Source organism: Peromyscus californicus, unplaced genomic scaffold (genome assembly GCF_007827085.1).
Source record: "Peromyscus californicus insignis strain IS unplaced genomic scaffold, ASM782708v3 Scaffold_12__1_contigs__length_115047231, whole genome shotgun sequence".
Lineage (NCBI taxonomy): Eukaryota > Metazoa > Chordata > Mammalia > Rodentia > Cricetidae > Peromyscus > Peromyscus californicus.
The window spans coordinates 60,191,818-60,210,307 of record NW_026294413.1 but is presented as its reverse complement, the minus strand read 5'-3'; the positions used below and the strand labels follow the sequence as shown (position 1 = coordinate 60,210,307).

The 18,490-nt window shown below is 52.6% G+C and overlaps 1 protein-coding gene across 3 annotated transcripts in view; it reads left to right on the top strand.

Moving 5' to 3' along the window:
* The first annotated feature begins 679 nt into the window (after positions 1–679).
* Positions 680–18,490, top strand: part of Fam167a (family with sequence similarity 167 member A) — a 33,296-nt gene continuing 15,485 nt past the window's right edge. The window contains exons 1-4 of one of the 3 annotated variants that reach the window (XM_052732975.1): positions 680–892; positions 6,163–6,253; positions 7,882–8,036; positions 17,227–17,996. In XM_052732975.1, the coding sequence (XP_052588935.1) occupies positions 17,613–17,996 (384 nt within the window). In that variant the 5' untranslated portion in view covers positions 680–892; positions 6,163–6,253; positions 7,882–8,036; positions 17,227–17,612. The remainder of the gene's footprint in view (positions 893–6,162; positions 6,254–7,881; positions 8,037–17,226; positions 17,997–18,490) is intronic. The other 2 variants (XM_052732974.1, XM_052732976.1) reach the window with 2 other exon arrangements.

The window sequence follows — 18,490 nt, the reverse complement described above, 5'->3', positions numbered from 1 at the left end:
CAGCACACTCATAACCCTGTCCGCTCAGACGCAGGGGTGAATGGGGAGGGGGTGTCGGGCATTGAAGGGCACCTCAAGTGCTTCTGTAGCCAGTAGGAAAGGGCAAGGTTCATCCTCTTAAAACCACACCGACGACTCAAGAGACAGAATGAGGCACAGGTGGTCAAAGAGGCAACAGGCTCCGGGTCAGACCCACCGGCACGACCCACCAATTCTTTCCTCTTTCACATCCCAGAGTCTCGGTTTCCCCATTTGCGAGCTAAGCCAGAGATGCCCACAAATGCCCACCCAGCTAGAATCCTGTGATGGTGTGACATGCACGGGCTGGTGGCAGTTGGTCTGGCTTGGGGATCAAGAACCCAAGCCTTTCCTGGGTGGAGTGCGGCCGGCTTTCCCTGCCCACTCCCGCAGCAAACTGCTGACAGCGGCAAAGCCACGTTGCCATGCTTGGGGGCTGGGGGTGAGGGTGTAGACAGGACGGGACACAACTCTCTTGGCTTTGGTCTTGATGGAAAAAAAAATAATGAATGTTTGGGTTTGATTTCGTCTGAGGCTTTCCGAGAGCGCCTGGCTGGGCTGGGCCCTGCATGGGGAGAGAGAATAGGGGGTCTTTAGGACCCGGCACGCTGGGGCCAGCGGTGCCGGGAGGCCAACCTGCCGCGGCTTGAATGGGAGGCGGGCGGCGGCGCCGAGAGGCTGGCGGCGGAATAGCTCTGTGGTCGCCAGGCAACCGCCCTGACGCAATGCAAAAGAACGTCCCTTCAAAAAAGAACCGTGCGGAGAATTCGCTGTGTTCCGGAGCTCGGGAGGCGGGAGCCGAGAGCGCCTAGGGCAGGCGCGGGCTGGCTGCAAGGACCGCAACAGCTCCGGCGACGCGGCTGGGGCGCAAGAGGTGGGTTCGCGGCGGTGCGGGTTAGCCAGGCGCTCAGGCGCCCAGGTCTTCAGGGCAGGCAGTGTGGGGGCTCTGGATCCCACAACCCTGGAGTGGAGACAGCGCCATAAGACAGCGTGGTCCCTTCCCATTTGCTCCTGGGGTCTCAGGCCTCTTTGGAAGGCGTGGAGGAGCCAAGTGTGGACTCCATGCCTCGGGCCCTAGCTCTCTGTTGACCCTTCCAGGGCTATGATTGCCGGTGGGGATTTGAGAGTCTATAATCTGAGAGGGAGGAACCCCTTGGGACTCTGGTCCAGGTCTACTCATCTTGGCTGGTGACCCCACACCTACACTTCTAAGGGAGATGAGAGTTCTGGCCTCAAGGGTTCAATCCCCAACTACTCTGAAGTGACCCAGGTACCCCAAGAGTGAAGCCAGGGAGACCCGAGGGGACTGCATACCCAAATGTTGCTCTGGGAATGAGCAGGTCAGCCGTGAAGCTGGATACGTGGATGGCCGGAAAGAACAAGGGGCCACGATGGGCGGGGGAGGGGGGACAGCTTCCTCTCAGACGTGGTTTCTGTATGCATCAGTTCTGTTGTGGGAAAGCCCTCCTGGGAACATCTGAAAAATGGATTGGCTCTGGGCTGGCGTCCCCAGTTTCTGTCTGACGCTCACAGCAGGTTCTGTCTACCACCACCATCCCTACCACCACCAGACTATCATTCCTGGAGAATCTTGGGTGAGAACCGGTCCTTGTGCGGAGTGCTCAGTAGATGTGGCTCCAAAGTAGCTTCCCTTCCCTACCCCAGAGTCCTCTCCTGCCTTCTTCCAGCCCTCTCCTCTCTCCTCTTTTTTCCTCTCCTACCCTTCTCTTTCCTCTCTCTCTTCTCTTCTCTCTCTCTCTCTCTCTCTCTCTCTCTCTCTCTCTCTCTCTCTCTCTCTCTCTCTCTCTCTCTCTCTCTCTCTCCTATTCTACCAGGCTTGGGACTCACTGGTCAAAGTCCTGGCAAAGCCATGGTAACTAAGGTACCTGTTAGTCTGTCCTCATCCTCGGATGGGGGATCCTGCCAGAGTGGTTTTCAAGAGCTTGGCAAAGCCACATGCTGTACTTCAAGCAATAAAAAGTGGCAGTGCCTCTTTCCCCAGGGTCGCTACCGATCTCACTGCTGAGAACCCATCACATTCTTGGTCATTTGAACCTTACAATTATCCTTTGAGGAGACAGTGTGAGTCTCCGTGTGGAGGGTTTGGAGTCCGAGAGGCTAAGAAACTTGGAGCAGTTTGTGTGGTTTTGGAAGGTGCAGAGACATCCACGTGCCTAACTCTCTGCCCTCCAGAAATGCTCGTAGAGGAAGATTGCCTCGGGAGGCTAGGGAATCCACCATGGCCCAGAGACAGGAAGAAACTGTTCACACCCACATGAAATCACAGTCACGAGAGGCTTGTCTCGTGGTCTGAGAAAGTCCCCAGCATACATAAAAGACCTGACTTGTTACCGAGCACTGCATAAACTGGGCTTGGTAGCCCAAGCCTTTAATCCTAGCACCTGGGAGTTCCAGGCAAGAGGATCGGAAGTTCAAGATCATCCTGGCTACCTAGCAAGTTTAAGGCCAGCTTGGGCTACACGAGACCATATCTCAAAAAAGGGGGGCGGGCAGGGAGAGAAGAAAAAGTAGCAACTGGAATATCATATTCAAGTGCACTTTGGGTTAGGGTCAGTGAGGAGGAAGGCAGACAGACCCATTATGAAGGAGACCTAGAAGGATGAGACTGAGCTCCTAGGAAACAAGAAGGATAGGCAAATGAACTAGAGTTTAACAGGAAGTGGCAGGTGAGCCTTGCTAATTCTTCCCCGGTAGCCTCTGAGCACCCATAAAGGCTGAGTTGACAGGATCTGGGGACCTGGGTCAGGGATTCTGCCCCTTCAGGACCATTTCTCTCCCAAGTAACCGCTACCACTTCTCTCTTGAGCAGAAAGCAAAGGAAAGGAGAGAGAGGACACCAGGGGTCCGAGGTTGTACTAGGACATCACCACCCTTCCTATCCTGTCCCCAGCCTGTCTCCCTCTACCATGCTACCATGCCAGATCAGCTTGGGGGGGGGCAGCTCTGTGGAGAGTAGCCCAGAGTCCCATGGGCATCAGGGGAAGGGCCCTGTTCTCTAAGGTAGCCCTCTTCACACCTCAGCCTCTCCAGGAGGCCCCTGGCCTATGGTAACTCCGTTCATGGAGGCATTTCCAGAGTACCATCCAACGGGTAGTACTTCTATTTCTCACCTCAGAGTGGTGAACTGAGCCTTCCTTCTTCACTGAGGCTACAAATTCTTTTCAGGATACCCTGATCCAAATGTGGGAGTGGTTGGTTGGTGGCGAATCCCCAGAGCTCCCTTCCTGAGTGTGTTATGTGGGACCTGTAGGGCAAACCTGGGTCAAATCTCATTTTCCAGGTTGAAGGGCAAGACTTGCATGAGTCCAGGCTGTGGCCTATGCAGTGGCCACTGTCCCTGTTCTTAAAGCCTGGCCTGTATTTCCTCATTCCAAGAAGTCAGCAGAGCCTCCGGGCAGTGCCTGGGGACGGACCAATGACACCTGGAAGGACCTGGGGTGGGAAGGTGGCCATAGAAACCTTGAGAAAGTTTTGATGAGGACCTGTATGACCAGGAGACCACCTGGGAGCCTGGCTTCCCCTTATCTCCTACCAAGTCAGAAGTGACATCCAATGCCTAGCCTCTGCGCATGCACAAGTGCAGAACCCTGGGGACACAAGACAGTCCTGAGCCTGACCAAACCAAGTAGTCAGAGAGGCAGCTGCTCCAGGCTCAGGGATGGCTGTGCTGCCACCTCATCTGTCTTCTTGATTGGCTGGGTAGCAGCTGCTGGAAACATGGCCGAAGGTGCCTGCAAGCCTGTTAGCCAGTTTGAGTAAAAGCAAGCCTGACAGCAAGTTCTGCCCACATATAGGCTTCTTTTGATGTGTTGACCTCCGAAGCGCTCCCGCAGATCCTGGGAGCCTTTCCTGGAGGTTTTCTGACATCCCAGCCATCTGCCCCTTGGCACCCATAACCAGCCCTTCTTGGAGTACTCTCTAGATGCTTTCACCTTGCAAGTCCATCTGTCCCTCAGATTCATCCATCAGCCCACCCCTCTGGAACACCCCTGTCTTCAAAAGAGATGAGCAAAAGAACATGTTTGCTGTGCTGATTGCCGGATGCTCGTGCTGCTGCAGAGGACAATAGCACACCTGTGCTGCTGCCTCTGGAAGGGGTGGGGATTTCCCACTCAGCGAGCCGAGCCTGGAAGGAGGGAGTCTCCATTTGAATGCACTTGGGGCCAGCTAGCCTGGCGAAACCACCCAGAACACCTAACCTCTCTTTATCTTCAAAGCCTTTTAGGATCATGTGGAGGATTCTTGCTAAGGTGGCCTTACCCTCAAGGAGCAAAGAATCTGGTCAAGGCTGCGGAGGAGTAAATGCAATTTGCACAGCGCAAAGGGTGGCATTAAGTTGGTGCTCTGCCCATCTTAGAACATACAGACGCTTCGCTGGGTGGTAGTGGAAGTTGGGAAGTTGCTTTCCCAGGGGACAGGCCAAGGAGAACACCGGCCAGGCCCCGTCGAGGGCAGGGGGTGGCAGTCTAGTTTGAGGTGTCTAGTAACACACACTTTATCTCATTTGATCAGGTTGGTTCTCCTATGATCCCATGTTATGACCCTAAAGCCTGAGGTGTTAGGTTGATCATCCATCATAACAGAGGTAGTTGGTGGCTGGGCTCCCCCATCTCTGTCTGCCCCATCCTTCACTGTCTTGAATCTCTCTGAAGCACCAGATTCTCTCCTGATGTGGCCCATCTTCTGCTGATACAACAGAGAACAAGGTCACGCAACCCACTTTCTCTTCTGCCTTCAGTCACTCAGAACAAAGATTCTCTCTATACCCCAGTGTGGGCACAGCATGTTCCTGCAGGCAGCTGCAGGCCACCCTGGACAGTCCCAGCTTGACTTAGAGCAGCTATAACCCCACTGTACCCTTCACTGTGTTCCATCCAAATTCCAAAACAAAAAAAAAATAATCTAAGACCCTCCCACCAATGAGCAGACAGCATAGCCAGATAGGGTGTGGTACTCAAGAAGACACAACTGTGTACCAGGAATCCTCTTAAGAAATCCTTGCAAAATGGTTGGGCCTTGGGAACTTGCAGAATGAAACAGAAAACAAATGGAATACATTCCCACTTGAACCAGACGTTGTTGATTTTGCTTATTTGAAGTTGGAGCCTATCATCATGGATTTGAATAGGCCTAACTGCCTTGTTTGGGGGCCGGGACAAATGCCCCTTGGGACGCTTTCCAGTGGGCCACTATGTCCTTAACTGTAAAGTGGTTTCACTTAACTGTGAACTGAGTTTCCTGGGAAGCATGTGCTGCTCCTGTAGCTAGAATATACACCCCAACTGCCTTGTGCTTTTATAGCCACAAACTGTTCTAGAGGTTACTGTCTGATTCCTTGGAGCCACTGTGGTCTTTGGAGAGAGTTCTGTGGTCACGTGGGGCAGGTGGCTGGGACAGTGACAGACTGACTTATCAATGGTCCTCCTTGGAAGGAGGGCCCCCTTCCTTCCCTTCATTTCTCAAGGCTCCATTCCACCCCATTATTCTACCTCTCAGGAATCTTCCTCCACACTTGCCAGAGAAGCCCTAACCCAGGGCGACAGAGGGGACATAATGAGGAGTCTGGGTCTCCTCACAGACCCGCCTCCTCCTTGCAGCAGCCCCATGCTTTCTGCCCTCCTTTCAGGAATGATGCAAATTAGCTGTATGACTCCTGGGAGCCATGGCCCCTCCCAGACCCATAGGGAAGCACGCATCTTTCTTGGCAGTTTTCTCTGCAACTTTTTTCACCAGGCCAATGAAAGCCAACTCCCAGGTGTCTCGCAGGAGGCCTGTGGAGCCAGGCCTATTAATTATTCAGCACTGACCTAGCACTTTGCATTTGCAAAGATCTTTATAAGTATTTTTATAGATTCTTCCCTCATAGTGTCTCAGTTAGACAAAACAAGGCTTCCCCTTTCTGAGACAATGGAAGCAGGACTCTGTTCAGAGTCCAAAGGTTCAAGTCCAGGTCGAGTCAGCCCCACTAATGGAGCCGTGTGACCCTGGGCCAGTTTCATGACATCTCCGGTTTGGGGTTTCTGTGGGGTCTAACACTTGGGAAGGTTTCTCCAGCCCAGGCCACAGAAAAAGTTTATAAACGGCAGTGTGGTTTGAAAATGTTTATGGACGATCTCATTTCAGGTATGCAGATAGAAGCATTGAATCCTGAGTGGAGAGGCAATCATTAGCACAGGACGCGGCAAACTGCGTGAAGGTCCTTGAGAGAATACAGGTAAGTAGGTTCTGTTGCCTGAGGCTCCAAAATGTGGTTGCCAGCCCGCTGGCTGCTCTAACTTGAGAAGCAGTCCCGGAAGGAAGCAGAGGCCAATGTCACTGTGTTCACTGACAGCTCAGTAGCGGCTCTTGGGCCATGTCTCTCCAGGTATATGGGCTTGGAGCTAATGCCTTTCCCCACATCCCCAGGCTGAGCCTGCCCCAAAGAGTTCTTATTTCCATCTCCCTCAGAAATGGTGGGACCCCAAGGGGAGAATACACCTATGCTGCCATGCTGCCACTGGGGCCCCACCTCCCCCATGACTTATGTTGGACATGGAGCCATCTTCTTGTCCTCCCACACTGGAGGACTCAGGCCTAACATCAAGACTGCCTCTTGGTCAGTCCCCTACACATAGGCAGAAGTCAGTTCCTACACCACACAAGTTCCAAGAGTCATGTGGCTTGTCCAGGGGTGGCATGCGGGTGTGGCAGAATCATCCTTAAGCTTAAGTGTCCCCACAGCGATGCCTGTTTGCAGAGGAGGACCCCAGACTCGAGACACACTCCAGCCTCTTTGGAAGGAAGGGGTGGATTATCATGGTGCTTTGTTGCATGAAGGAACTATCCAGGCAGCACCCAGATGGCTTCAGCGTTACCCTGGTGAACACTGGTGAACAGCTTGTTCACTCCCATGCACACACATCCAGCAAGACAACTATCAACCACCATAACACACACACACACACACACACACACATATACACACACACACACACACACACACACACACACACACACACACGAGAGAGAGAGAGAGAGAGAGAGAGAGAGAGAGAGAGAAAGAGAGAGAGAGAGACCGAAGACAACACCACACACACACACACACACACACACACACACACACACACACACACACACACAGACATATATATAGAGAGAAAGATCATAAGACAACATGACAACACCATTCACACACACTCACACACACACACAAAGAGAGGGGGGGAGAGAGAGAGGGGGAGAGAGAGAGAGAGAGAGAGAGAGAGAGAGGAAGAGAGAGAGAGAAGAAAGAGAACAAGACAACCATTTCACCACTATCATACATATGCATCCATCAAGATATTCTCACACACACACACACACACACACACACACACACGACAGCCATTCCACAACCAGTAAAACAACCACTTCCTACACACACACACACACACACACACACACACACACACACACACACACACATCCCAGCACAATTAGTTCCCTCCCTGCCCCTGTAGCCAGGGACACCCCATTTCAGGTGCTCCCAACAACACTGACTAGGAGCTGGAATTAAAGATGGGCCTGGGAAGGGGAAAGATGACTGGCAGAGGGCCAGATCAGCGGGTGTCCCTCCTGCTTCGGTCACCATGGCAACTCAGAGGAGGAGGAACAGGGCTCTGGGCAGTGCCCAGCTTGTGTCATCAGCTGGGGGGGGGGGGGCGTTGTGGGAAGGGGACTGTGTCCCCTCCTCTCATCCCCTGCTCGGCAGGGCTGTGTCGGTGGTCACATTACAGACCACACTTTCCAGGCTGGGTGAGTTTGGGTAGGAGCGCCCCACCCCCATGTAAGATAAGCATCAGGTTTATGATTAAACCTGCACAGATAAGCCTGCCTGCCCAGACCTACGACTCTTCCGCCACCTGAGAAAACTGTAGAGCCCACTGAGTGCCTTTTCCTTCCTCATCTCATCCACCCCGTGGCTCTGTGGCAGCTTCGTCTTCAGAGAAGGAGCCCAGACCTGACTAAGAGACAAGAAGGTGCGTGCAGGCCATCAACTGAGCACGTTTTGTCCTCCACTATTCAGCCTTGGAGGCCCCCTCCGAGCACAGCCAATGGGTGGAAGCAGGGGGTGCTGGGAGGGTGGGCTGGTGCGCTGCCCTAGCAGGTTGATTAAGCGGCCAAAGACGCTGTGGTTAGGTCACAACTTTCTGATGGAGTTTGCCACTGTGACATGCAGGCACACTCAGGAGAGGAACACTGACTTCCTTGTATACAATGTGAGCCCCTGCCCACTGACCATGCTTGGCCTGGCAGCAGCAGTAGAGTGTTGGGCAGCCAGACAGTGTTGGGGTGTGAAAGCCAGACTCGCTGAAGACATACCTTATGCCTGCCTTGCTAAGAGAAGTCAGATCCCAGGGGAGCTTGATCCATGGTGGTGGCCAGTTCTTCATTCCAGAAGCTTCTCTAAAATAACTAAGTAACACCTGCTGAGGAAAACTTCTCTGTGTGGGTGGGACTCAGGAAAGAGCCAGCCCTGTCTAGATAGTATGTTCTAGAACACAGCACAGCAGCCCCAGGCTGTGGGCTGTCACCAAGGTAGCCTATGCCTTAAATGGGTCACTCAGTCCCCAACTCACTTTGCCCAACTGTGTACTCTAGAGGATCTGACTGACCTTCCTTGTTGTAAATGGGTGGCCTGTAGTCACAGTCAAGGTGGTGCTCCAGGTGGGGACAGCATCACTGGATGGCATAGAGCTGGGACAGAGCTAGCTATTGCCAGGACAGTCGTCTGCCAGCTATATATATATAGCTCCCTGTTGAGCTATAACAAGGGAGAGAGCCCAGCCCTTAGCTCCAAGCTCAGCCTTGTTACCCCGCTGGCATTGTCCTCTCCATACCTACCCAGTACCAACCCATGCCCTGCTAGTTCTTTCTGATCTCTGTGCCTCAGTTTACTCCTAGAATGGGATGATCACACCATGCAGTCACAGGTCCTCAGGCTCACAAAATGCTCTTTCTGCAGAGTGCCTGGAGGCCTGGCAGTGTTAATAAATAGTACCTAGAGACATGGTTGCTAGGGCAGAATCCAAGATGTACTGTAGAAGATAAAGGCTCACAACTAGTGGAGTCCCAGAGAAACATCCAAGGGCACAAAGGAAGGGGCCACTGAGAAGAGACGACATCTGTACACCTGGTCTTAGGCCTAAGGTGAGGAGTGTCGGGGTATGGTAGCCATCAGTGGATGAGGAGTGTCAGGGTATGGTAGCCACCAGTGGGTGAGGAGTGTCAGGGTATGGTAGGCACCAGTGGGTGAGGAGTGTTGGGTTATGGCAGCCATCAGTGGGTGAGGAGTGTCAGGGTATGGTAGGCACCAGTGGGTGAGGAGTGTCAGGGTATGGTAGCCGTCAGTAGGTGAGGAGTGTCAGGGTATGGTAGGCACCAGTGGGTGAGGAGTGTTGGGTTATGGCAACCATCAGTGGGTGAGGAGTGTCGGGGTATGGTAGGCACCAGTGGGTGAGGAGTGTTGGGTTATGGCAGCCACCAGTGGGTGAGGAGTGTCGGGGTATGATAGGCATCAGTGGGTGAGGAGTGTCGGGGTATGGTAGCCACCAGTGGGTGAGGAGTGTCGGGGTATGATAGGCATCAGTGGGTGAGGAGTGTCGGGGTATGGTAGCCACCAGTGGGTGAGGAGTGTCAGGGTATGGTAGCCACCAGTGGGTGAGGAGTGTTGGGGTATGGTAGGCATCAGTGGGTGAGGAGTGTCCGGGTATGGTAGGCATCAGTGGGTGAGGAGTGTCGGGGTATGGTAGGCATCAGTAGGAAGTTGACCGAAGATAGGGACCTCCCAGCTTTCCCCAGCAGGACCCTGCTCCCAAGAACCAGCCATTTCAGCCTTGGGGGACCTTGCAGTCTCAGAACAATTGAGGCTCAAAAGTGTTAAAGCCCTCTGGGAACTATGATCTTTGTTCTGCTTGTGCGGAGCCTGGGGCACCTATCTGTTCCGATGTGATAAATAATGTATCTCTTTTCCTGGGTGATAATCACAGTCCCTTGCCAGTTTTCCTGGGCTGGGGTTTTATGACAGGTTTTTATGTGACACAGGTTTTTATCGTTGTTGTTTCCAACCTATAAAATCAACCCAAAGCACTAGGGATATTATACCTCTTTCAGGTAGCAGAAAAGGTCTCCAAGTGACATCAGGAGTTAATATTGAGAATTACCCTACTAGTGTGGGGCTGCAGGAAGCTCAGATCCACGTCGATCAGCTACAGGAAGTGAACTATAACAGCAGGGCCACTCCTGGGCCTTGCTATGGGGCTTGTCACCTTGCTGAGGTGGCCTAGAGAGCACATCTCCAAACTGCTGTCCAGGCTGAGCAGACATACAGATGTTTGCTCCATTGGGGCATCCCGCTGCTGTCCATTAGGGAAAGCCCAGAGCATGTCCTCTTCCTCACAATGACCCCTGGGTGGCATTTCTGCTAGAGGAAGCAGAAGAAGTGTCAAAAGCCACATGTGGCCAACAGTCACCCTGCCCTCACCAAGTGCTGTTTGCAGGTGACTGTAAATTAGGAAACAACTGTGAGTGCCACAGCCTCAGTAAAAATTACGAAGAAGAAGGTGGTAACTCATCCTGTTAGTTCTCCCTAAGAGACACATGGAAATGTGGGAGAAGGGAGTCTTAGGTGTCACCACATTTCCTGCCATGGCTTGGCTCTCAGTTGTAGCTGGGGCCCATGCAAACGAGCTCTGCAGCCCTCACTCTAGCTGGGGCTCCTGAGTGTAGGCGACCGAGAGCGACCTGGTTGCAGGGTTATTGGGCAACCGTAGGAAGTGAGAGGAGCAGAAGGCCACGGAAGGGAGCAGGCAGCTCCAGGGCCGAACCAGAAGTCAGAGCCAGCCCCCTGGTTATTTAGTAGAGACCATCCGCCGAGAGACCTCCGCATTTCACAACTGTCTTGGGACTGGCTGGCACCTAGGTGGCCACATGTGAATTCTCCTTGGCTCTTCATCTGGGCCTCATACACTCCAAATTCAGAGCCCAGGCCTGAGCCTCTGATTGGTCAAGCTCAGGTCAAATTCTCAATCTAGTAGTCAGGGCCTTGGCAGAAGAAGGGGCCTTGGGGCTGGTCCTGTGATCCCAGAGAATGAACACGAAGGGTGCGTGGCCTGCTTCTGGTTCCATGCAACATGGGAGCTCCCTGCAGACAGCAAAGGAGGGGGTCAGTTGTGGCACAGAAGCAAACAAAAGCCGAATACCAGCAAGCATTTGCCATGTTCTTTTACTTCCTTTCCCTAACGCTTAGCCAGTTAGAACTGTCGGGAATCTAGCCGGAAATGGCTTAGGTCCCAGAGGAGAATCTGAAGGGCTGTATCATCAAAGCCTAGGTAACTGGTCCTAGGTCCTGGGTAACTGAACAAATGTCTGTTCACTTCAGGTGAGGGACCAATGACAGACCAAAGAGATGGTGTACCCAAGTCTAGCAGAGTGAACCGATGGGGTTAGGTAACAATTGGAGTTACCTGTAGGAACATGGGCTCCTTCTACACCACTGAAGAAAATGTCCGCCTCCCTCTAGCAACTGTTAACTGCTTATATTGCCTCAGGAAAGGTGGGGCCTCATGAACTCCTTCCTCCCATGGTGGAATTTTAATAACTCCAGTTTTGTATGGGTCTTCTGTGGGTAATATTAGCCGCTGAGAGTTCAAGAGGACAGCAGTCTTCCTGTCATGCCCTAAGAACTGTGTTTCACAACAGGGTCTAATTGGGGGCCTTAAACTGTTGTGTGTTCTTGGGGTTATACCCTAGTAAATGCTTCCCCTATGACAGCAAGAGGCCCCTAGTAACCCCAGGCTTCTGGGAATAAAGCCAGCTTTGGGTAAGCAGTGCTCTGATTAGCTCAGTTAAAGTCATGTGACCGTATCTGAAGTGAGAGAATGTCAGTGCCCTAGGAACTGAGGGGTCAGCTTCCTCAAAGCAAAGTGGAATGGTCTTTCTGTAGGACAGAAGGCAGGAGGTACCAAGTGGAAATGACCCCATACAATGCTGAGCACCAAGGAGGTCCTCTCTGCTTCAGTTCAAAGTCCCAGGACATGGCGCCAGCTGAGTCTGTTCCTGATTGCCTGGGGAAGGGTGGGGGAGGCTGTCCACCTGCGTCCAGGCAGCCAGGCGTACAGACATACTCTTGTTCGGGCACTTGCCAGTCAGGGCAGGGAAGGGGTAGGTGTGGCGTCTCCTGAGGACAGATAGATGTCCATATTAAGCCCAGGAACTGCGCCTCTGCTTTTCTGTGCCCATTCATTCCGGGTTGATTACAGAGGGCAGCGCTGTGCTAAGTTCTGGATCCGGGACCAAAGTACTGGTTCACGTTGTGAACATCACAGTGTGGTAGAGGAGACTGTCACGAGGCCCTGGTAGGGGGTGGAGAGATGGCTCAGCGGTTAAGAACACTGGCTGCTCTTCCAGAGGATCCAAGTTCAACTCCCAAAGAGATGGTGTACCCAAGTCTAGCAGAGTGAACCGATGGGGTTAGGTAACAATTGGAGTTACCTGTAGGAACATGGGCTCCTTCTACACCACTGAAGAAAATGTCCGCCTCCCTCTAGCAACTGTTAACTGCTTATATTGCCTCAGGAAAGGTGGGGCCTCATGAACTCCTTCCTCCCATGGTGGAATTTTAATAACTCCAGTTTTGTATGGGTCCTCTGTGGGTAATATTAGCCGCTGAGAGTTCAAGAGGACAGCAGTCTTCCTGTCATGCCCTAAGAACTGCATGGCTGCTAATGGCCGTCTGTAGCTCCACTTCCTGGAGACACAACCACCTCTTCTGGCTTCCTCAGGCGCTGCACACATGCGGTGCCCAGACCTACATGCAGACAAAGCATCCATACTCATAAAATACAAATAAGTCTTATAAAAAGAAGAGCCTGGTATAAATGTGATGCCTAGACACAGACACAGAGGGCTGGAGTGCCAAATTCACTGCTGACTGGCTCTGTGACCTTAGGCAAGTGACCGCACCTAGCTGGGCCTTCAGTCTCCCCATCTGTACTCTGGGGACATTAATAGGTGCATTCCTGGGTCAGGACAGGCTCGGTTGTTAGAATGACTCCAGCTATGGTTACTCTTAGTAAGTGTTAGCTCATCGTGTGGTGACATCATTGTTTTTCCTGCGTACTGTCCTCACCAGAGCACACCACTCCGCCAGCAAAGATTAAAGAAATCTTCCGCAAGGAGAAAGGCCTCAAATCCTTGCGAACTGAGGTGGAGAAGGGAGGAGGAAGAAACAGCTGTACAAAGCCATGGGGTTCCAGGGGGCAGGAGAGGCGGTGGGGTGTGTGGAGTGTGTGTGTGTGCGTGTGTGTGTGTGTGTTAGACTGTATCTCCTGAAGAGGAAATGATGGGTTCCAGTGGAAGGAGTGGGGAGGGCATTAGTCAACAGACCCCTAGCCTTCCTCGACCCAGGAGCCCTTTGGGGAAGTGGGCTTGAAGGCTTTCCAGATGAACAAATTAGCTCATAATGAGACAAGGTGTTGGCTGATGGATGGAACTGCACCCGCCCACCTCCTCCAGCAGCCTAGGAATTAGCTCACAGCTGGCGAAGCATCCTGTGCTATCCTGGAAGCCAGGGAGCATGTTTGAAGAGCAACCATGTATGCAGAGTGGGTCCCTAGGCCCACACATCATTTCTTCAGGAAGGCTGGCATACCTGCAAGGCTTGCCCTGGCTGTTAATGGGGTGTCTGCCATGTGGGGCATCCCTGAGCCTGGTGGGACTCTGGGATTGTCTTCTTTCTCCTGACGCCCTGGGCCCCAGGTCTGAGGACGTCTTTCTACTTTCTGCTGTGCTCTGTGCTTACCCCTCCAGGAGAATCTAGGTTAGGTGAAAAGCCTGTGGCCCAGCATGGCAGAGGGCTCTTCCAGAACACCCTAGTATATCAAGAAAGACAGAAGGGCCCAGCTGCCATCTGTCCACCCAAGAAGCTGCCCCAGGGATATGGCACCTGTTGCAAACACTTGTTCAGCACCTTGCCACCAGCTCAGGACAAAGTTAGCTTAGTGCCTACTAAGCGGGCAGTCGATGGTGACTCTTTCTCCTGGCACTTCCCCAGGCCTGTGTGGGTGACATTCCAGGCCAACTCCTACACCCAGTTATAGAGGAAGGAAGAAACCCTCTGGGCCTCTTCAGATCATTTGGTTTCCAAGGAGAGGTGGGAAAGAGCAGAGATGATTCAGGTCACCAAGAGGTCAAGGACCCACCACTGACAGCCCAGTGCGGTGGTGGGTAATGGGATTGGAATTATCAATATGCTCCATCCACTTCGCCACCTTTTAAAATGTAGTCTTAGCTAGGCCTCCTACATGCTAGGTACAGTGCTAATGACTTTTACCTTGTTTAGCCTCAGATCCCCTCAGTGACCTGTACATTTAACACAGACCTTCACTTTATTAATACTCTGCAGCCAGCATCCTGAGATTCTTAGGAACTTTTTGCTTTTTGCACTGAGCCCAGTCTGCAGATTATGCAAGTTCTGGCTGTACCAACTTCTCAGAAGAGGATGGAGAGTCTCGAGATGGTCTTGAAGCTACAGACCCAGAGCACAGATCTCACAGCCGCCTTCCAGCTCTGAGCTGGGTAGAAAGAAACTGGGTGCCCAGGTCCCAGCTGGCAGCTGCCTATAGCCAGCTCATGAAAGCACCTCACCTTTCCCATCACTGTGCTCCCCACTTTGTAGTTCCTGTTCTCTTGCTTTGTTTTTGGATGACGCTGAGGCTGGAGGGGGCCAGAGTATACCCAGTGCTTCACAGGCACCGTGAAGGTAGTGGATGAAAGGCTCCCCTAGGCTGAGTCATCTCACTGAGCTGTCTTGCTCAGGCCTCCTCTGAGTCTATCCAGAAACAGCAATTAAAACATAGCCACACAGTGGGACTCGAGAGGAGACCCTGCAGAGTGCCACCCACTGCAGAGAGGCACGTAGGAGTAGGAAGTACTTCCCAACACAACCCCTGTGTTGTCCCTCCCAGGACTTGCTGAGTAGGGTGCTGCTCCTCAGCCTGTCTAAATTGGACTTTCTCCAAAAAGCCCTGCTGGGTGTAATGAGAGCTCCCAGGTCTGGGGAAGGAAGCTTTCTAGAGTGTAGCTGCCCCCAGGTGTACTCAGAACGAAGGCTGGCACCTCAGCACAAAAGGCAGACAACAGGCGCCCAGGAGAGGCCCCAGGAAGCCACTCCCAAGTTTCCACTTTGAGAGGTCTGGAGAAGGCGATCATGAGGAACTGGAAAGGCAGAATATCAAGAGTTGCTGTGTCTTCCCAGCATGCTAACAGTCAGGGAGCATATACGAGGAGGTGGGTAGTATCAGCCAACCCTCTTTACAGAAAGCCAAACTGAGGCTCAGCTAGCCTGACAGCCTGGAGCTAGGGTCAGCATCTCTACAGGGTTTTCAGCTACATGCTTGGAGCTTCTGGGAAGCTTAGTGGCTTGAGGGAGTCCCAGGGCCCACATAGTGGGCTTAGAATTGCTGAGGTGTGTGTGTGTGTGTATGTGTGTGTGTGTGTGTGTGTGTGTGTGTGTGTGTGTGTGTGAAGGACCCCCAAGGTACCATTCCCTGCCCAGAGAAGGCAAGAAATGAGACTAGGTTTCTCTGCTATCTGTGGGGTGCAATGTTCTCATTCCCTAGTGATGCCCTGGGGAGGCTCAGCTCAGAGCCTGGAGAGGGCAGCCCCTGGTGCTCTGGTCAGCTCTCCCTGCAGCTTAGGCTTGTCAGGAGGACCCTCCCCACTCAATGGCCCAGCCTGCCAGTTTGCTCCCACACCATCCTCATCTTAAATCTTCATCTTTGTCTACCCATTTCCTGCCATTGCAATAAGACATCACCTGAATTAAGTTTTCTTTGAGCAGATATATATATAAATATATATATACATATATATTATATTTTTATTTCTTATACTGATTTTATTCATAATCACTAAAATGCAGAAACAGTTTCATACATTTCAACAGGTGGAAAGACAAATTGTATTCCATCCATTCACTAAGAAAGCAGAATGAAATACTGATAAACACAGCCACATCTCAAGTGTACTACACTAACCGCAAGAAGGCTGAGCCTGTACGGTGTAATGATGGAGCATTCTCAGGAAGCAAATGTGTGGAAATAGAAAGCAGATCATCATCAGGGACCAGGGTGGTGGGCATACTGCCTGTGCAAAGGCAGCGTGACCGATTTGTGTCACCGTGGAGTCAGGGGTTTTCAAAGATGCAAAGTCAATAAGCATCTCTTTGTTTCCCTCCTTTTCCACACAAGGGCAACGTGTGCTCCAAGAGGCTGAGTCCATAGCTTTTCATCTGAGCCTTATCTTGGATACGGTTCCATCTCAGTTCATGTTTAGAGCTCAGCAGAAATATGTTTCAAACCCAAGTTCAAGTCATGTGCCTCCTACTCCGAGCTGCCCTTGCCCAGATCTCCTTGGACGTGAGATGCTAAGGCTGGGAGGCTCTGGTCTGTTTCTCACTCAGCTACTCCTCTACCTATGCTTTGGTGGGATGGGGCTAAGAGTCTTAGTTTACACCCTTCACTAGAGCCAAGGTGGTCAGCTCAGAGCACAGCTGGATCCGTCGCAAGGTAGTGCTGCCCTATGGGCACTCCAGGTAAACGTGAGAAACATCTTTCCAAAAGAGTGAGTCATGAGTCTCCTTCAGTTTCCCAGCCCAGCTCCAGCCGCCAGCTTCTCTCCTGCCCAGGCTGCCAGCTAGAGGTGAGGTCAGGTGTTGTTGTTGGAGCCGGAAGCTGAGTGTGGATGGAAGGTGGGGCTGAGGTGGGTGAGGGTAGCTAAGGGGCAGGAGACACCTGTCCTGAGTCTGTGCAGAATCCCACTTGGCCAGTCAGCTGACTTTGAGGACCTGCCCAGAGGAGAGACCTATGTCCTGAGGTTCAGACCAGCTGGATTTGTCCCCCGATTTCTTGCTGAGGGATCTATCTTGGTGAGTCGCTTGGCCTCTTGGAGACTCAGGTTCAAGCCTCTAAACTTGCTGCAAGGACTTCCATGGTCTCAGAGAGGTAGAATGATTTTACAGACAGTAAAGCTCTGGTTCTATCAATTGCTCTGCATGGAATCTGTGAAATTGCCTCCCTTCTTGCTAAGAACTGGCAAGTAGAAACCCTGTCCCTGGACCTCAGTTGGGGAGTGAGACCAGGGCTGATAGGGTTCTTTTCCTTCCTGCAGGCTCACTTCCCCCTAAAAGAGGACATTCCTATCATCTCCGACCTGCACACCTCCAGCCAGCATAGATAGATCTCGGAGGAGGCTGCCTCAGAGATTCCTGCTGATGCTTGTCTGATCCTGCCTTCTGTGAAGCATGGCCCCCACAGGATTATGGGACAAATCATAGACCCTGAGCCACACCTGCTCAGAGAGGCACACTTTACAGCCTCGCTTGGCTCCCGGTGCTGCCAAGCCTTGAGACGCACTACCATCCCAACAATGCCTTCAGGAGACAGAGCCACCGCTCTATGAGGTCTTTGCAGAGCAGGACTTGACCTTGCTACCCAGCAAGTCTCCCGAGTGGCCTCCACCACCTCCCATGTCTGGCTACCAGGGCAGACTAGAGAATGTCTGTGCCCCGGATCCAAGTGGAAGAAGTGGGTGAGAAAGACAGGCCAGCAGGGGCCACCGCACCTCCCGATGACCACCTCCTCAGCCTGAAGGCCCTCACCGAGAAACTGAGGCTAGAGACCCGAAGACCCTCCTACCTGGAATGGCAGGCCAGGCTAGAGGAGCAGACGTGGCCTTTCCCCAGGTCAGCTGCCCAGCAGGAGGCCCCCTTGGAGCAGGAAGCATGTGGAGGTGGAGAACCTTCGATACCTCTAAGGGAGTCCAGAGAGCTTCTTCCACCTGCCAGGAGTGCCAGCCAGGGCGACAGGCCACTGACCACGGGCAAGCTGGAAGGCTTCCGGAGTATCGATGAAGCTATAACGTGGCTCAGAAAGGAACTGGTGAGTGGCCGCCCCGTACAGAAAGTCTGCTGTGCTTGTTCCCTATCTCCATCTTTCTGTCTGACCTTGTCTGTGCTCCCGAATGATGTTTGTCCTTCCGTCTCTGCCTGTTTCCAATTTGCACATCTGTCTTCCGACTAGGCACAGGGTAGATCTCATTTCTCAGTGGATACAGGGGGCCTGAGTCAGTCAGCCCCTAATCAAAGATATGGAGGAAGCAAGTGTTACCTGCAAGGATCTGAGCCCACATTAGGGTGTCCCTACCCTTTTCCCACCTACTCTTATTCCTGGGAAGCTAGGGGATTCTCAGAGTTTGCCTGTACTGACTTCTCTAAGAAACCCTCTCCCCACTCACCACAGTTGTCTACAGGCTGGGGACCACCACTCACTCAGCGAGCAAGAGCCCTCTTTCCCTGAGCTGGGAGTTGACACTAGCTAGGTGGTGCGTCTCCCTGGGTGAGAGACTTTGGGAAGGACTCTCAGTCTGGGGGTCA